This window comes from Empidonax traillii, unplaced genomic scaffold (genome assembly GCF_003031625.1).
Source record: "Empidonax traillii isolate 1590-97213 ecotype Southwest subspecies unplaced genomic scaffold, ASM303162v1 scaffold5907:size6875, whole genome shotgun sequence".
In the NCBI taxonomy this organism is placed as follows: Eukaryota; Metazoa; Chordata; class Aves; order Passeriformes; family Tyrannidae; genus Empidonax; species Empidonax traillii.
Window position 1 is genome coordinate 4,442 of NW_020961100.1, and position 2,434 is coordinate 6,875.

General features: G+C 63.0%; 1 protein-coding gene across 1 annotated transcript in view; it reads left to right on the forward strand.

Annotated features, from left to right (window-relative positions):
* ZBTB4 (zinc finger and BTB domain containing 4) overlaps positions 1-818 on the forward strand; it is a 5,253-nt gene extending 4,435 nt beyond the window's left edge. Inside the window, exon 2 of the mRNA XM_027911061.1 lies at positions 716-818. Coding sequence (XP_027766862.1) covers positions 716-818 — 103 coding nt within the window. The remainder of the gene's footprint in view (positions 1-715) is intronic.
* Positions 819-2,434: the final 1,616 nt, after the last annotated feature.

Below are 2,434 nucleotides of genomic sequence, written 5' to 3' on the forward strand. Positions count from 1 at the left end.
GGCCCCTCCCCCACCCTCCGTGCACCGGGGCCCCCCCCACTATCCCGGGGCCCCCCCCAAAAAAACCCCCCGACCCCTGTTTGGCACCTTAACGGCATCGCAGCGACATTCCAGCGCCTGTGACCCCCCCGGGGGGGGCCTGGGGGGTGGGAGTGTGCAAGGGGGGGGGCTCTGTGCAATGGTGAGTGTGCAAGGGGTGTCCCTGTGCAATGGTGAGTGTGCAAGGACTGTCCTTGTGCAGCTGTGAGTGTGCAAGGGGGGGTCCTCGTGCAGTCATGAGTGTGCAAGGGGGTCCCTGTGCGATGGTGAGTGTGCAAGGGGGGGGCTCTGTGCAATGGTGAGTGTGCAAGGACTGTCCTTGTGCGACTGTGAGTGTGCAAGGGGGGGGTTCCTTGTGCGGTTCTGAGTGTGTCAGGACTGTCCCTGTGCGATCCTGAGTGTGCAAGGGGGGGTCCTCGTGCAGTCATGAGTGTGCAAGGAGGGTCCCTGTGCAATGGTGAATGTGCAAGGAGGGACCCCGTGCAATGGTGAGTGTGCAAGGACTGTCCCCGTGCAATTGTGAGTGTGCAAGGACTGTCCCTGTGCGATGGTGAGTGTGCAAGGGGTGTCCCTGGTGTGCAAAGGGAACAGTTGTGCAATGGTGAGTGTGCAAGGAGGGGGGGGTGTCCCCTGTGTGAGTGTGAGTGTGCAAGGACTGTCCTTGTGCAACTGTGAGTGTGCAAGGGGTGTCCTCGTGCGACAATGAGTGTGCAGGGGGGGAGTCCCTCGTGCGAGTGTGCAATGGTGAGTGTGCAAGGGGCTCCCTCGTGCAACTGTGAGTGTGCAAGGGGCACCCCTGTGCAATGCTGAGTGTGCAAGGGGCCCCCCCGTGCAATGCTGAGTGTGCAAAGGCCGCCCTCAGGCACCCCCCCCCTTGCACACCCACCCCCCTCCCCCCAGAGCCTTGCACGAGCGTGCATGGCCAGTGTCACACCCACCCCCTCCCCCACATCCACCCCCCCAAAGGTCCTCGTGCAAGGCCCCTCCCCCCACACCCAGCCCCTCCCCCCATCCCCGTGCAAGGCTGTCCCACACTCGAGCACTCCCACCCTTGCACACCCACGGAGTGGGCGAGGGGCCTTTTTGGGGGGGGGGGGTTCTTTGCACAAGGGGCCTCCTTGCACGAGGGTCTTCCTTGCACGAGGGTCATCCTTGCACGAGGGTCTCCCTGGCACGAGGGTCTCCCTGGCACGAGGGTCATCCTTGCACGAGGATCTCCCTTGCATGAGGGTCTTCCTTGCACGAGGGTCTTCCTTCCAGGAGGGTCTTCCTGGCACGAGGGCCGGGCTGGTGCACGAGGACGTTCCTTGCACGAGGCTCCTCGTGCAAGGGACCCTCCTTGTGCAAGAGCCCACCCCTGTGTGGGCCTGGGCCTCGTGCCAGGACTGTCCTTGTTCCGGGACCCTCCTCGTGCGAGGGTCACCCTTGTGCAAGGACTGTCCCCATGGGAGGACCGTCCTCGTGCAAGGACACCCCTCGTGCAAGGGACCCTCCTTGTGCCAGGACCATCTTTGTGCAAGGACCATCCTCGTGCAAGGACTGTCCTTGAGTGAGCCTGGGCCTCGTGCAAGGGACACTCCTTGTGCAAGGACCTTCCTCGTGCAAGGACCCTCCTCGTGCCAGGACCACCCTTGTGCAAGGGCCCTCCTCGTGCAAGGGTCATCCTCGTGCCAGGACCACCCTTGTGCAAGGACCCTCCTTGTGCAAGGACACTCCTTGTGCAAGGACACTCCTCTTCTGAGCCTGGGCCTCGTGCAAGGACCATCCTCGTGCCAGGGCCACCCTCGTGCAAGGGTCATCCTCGTGCCAGGACCACCCTCATGCAAGGGTGACCCTTGTGCAAGGACCACCCTCGTGCAAGGACCATCCTTGTGCCAGGGACACTCCTCGTGCCAGGACTGTCCTCGTGCCAGGACCACCCTCGTGCAAGGACACTCCTTGTGCAAGAACTACCCTCATGCAAGGACCATCCTTGTGCCAGGGACACTCCTCGTGCCAGAACTGTCCTTGTGCAAGGATTGTCCTCGTGCCAGGATTGTCCTTGTGTAAGGGTTGTCCTTGTGCCAGGACTGTCCTTGTGTAAGGATTGTCCCCGTGCAAGGATTGTCCTCGTGCCAGGACTGTCCTCGTGCAAGGGCCACCCTCGTGCAAGGATTGTCCTCGTGCCAGGATTGTCCTCGTGCAAGGATTGTCCTCGTGCCAGGACTGTCCTCGTGCAAGGGCCACCCTCGTGCAAGGATTGTCCTCGTGCCAGGACTGTCCTCGTGCCAGGACTGTCCTCGTGCAAGGGCCACCCTCATACGGGACCCCCCTCACCCCCAGGACCCTCCTCACCCACCCCCACCCTCGTGCAAGGCCCCTCCCCCCCTCGCACCGGGACAATCCTCGTGCAAGC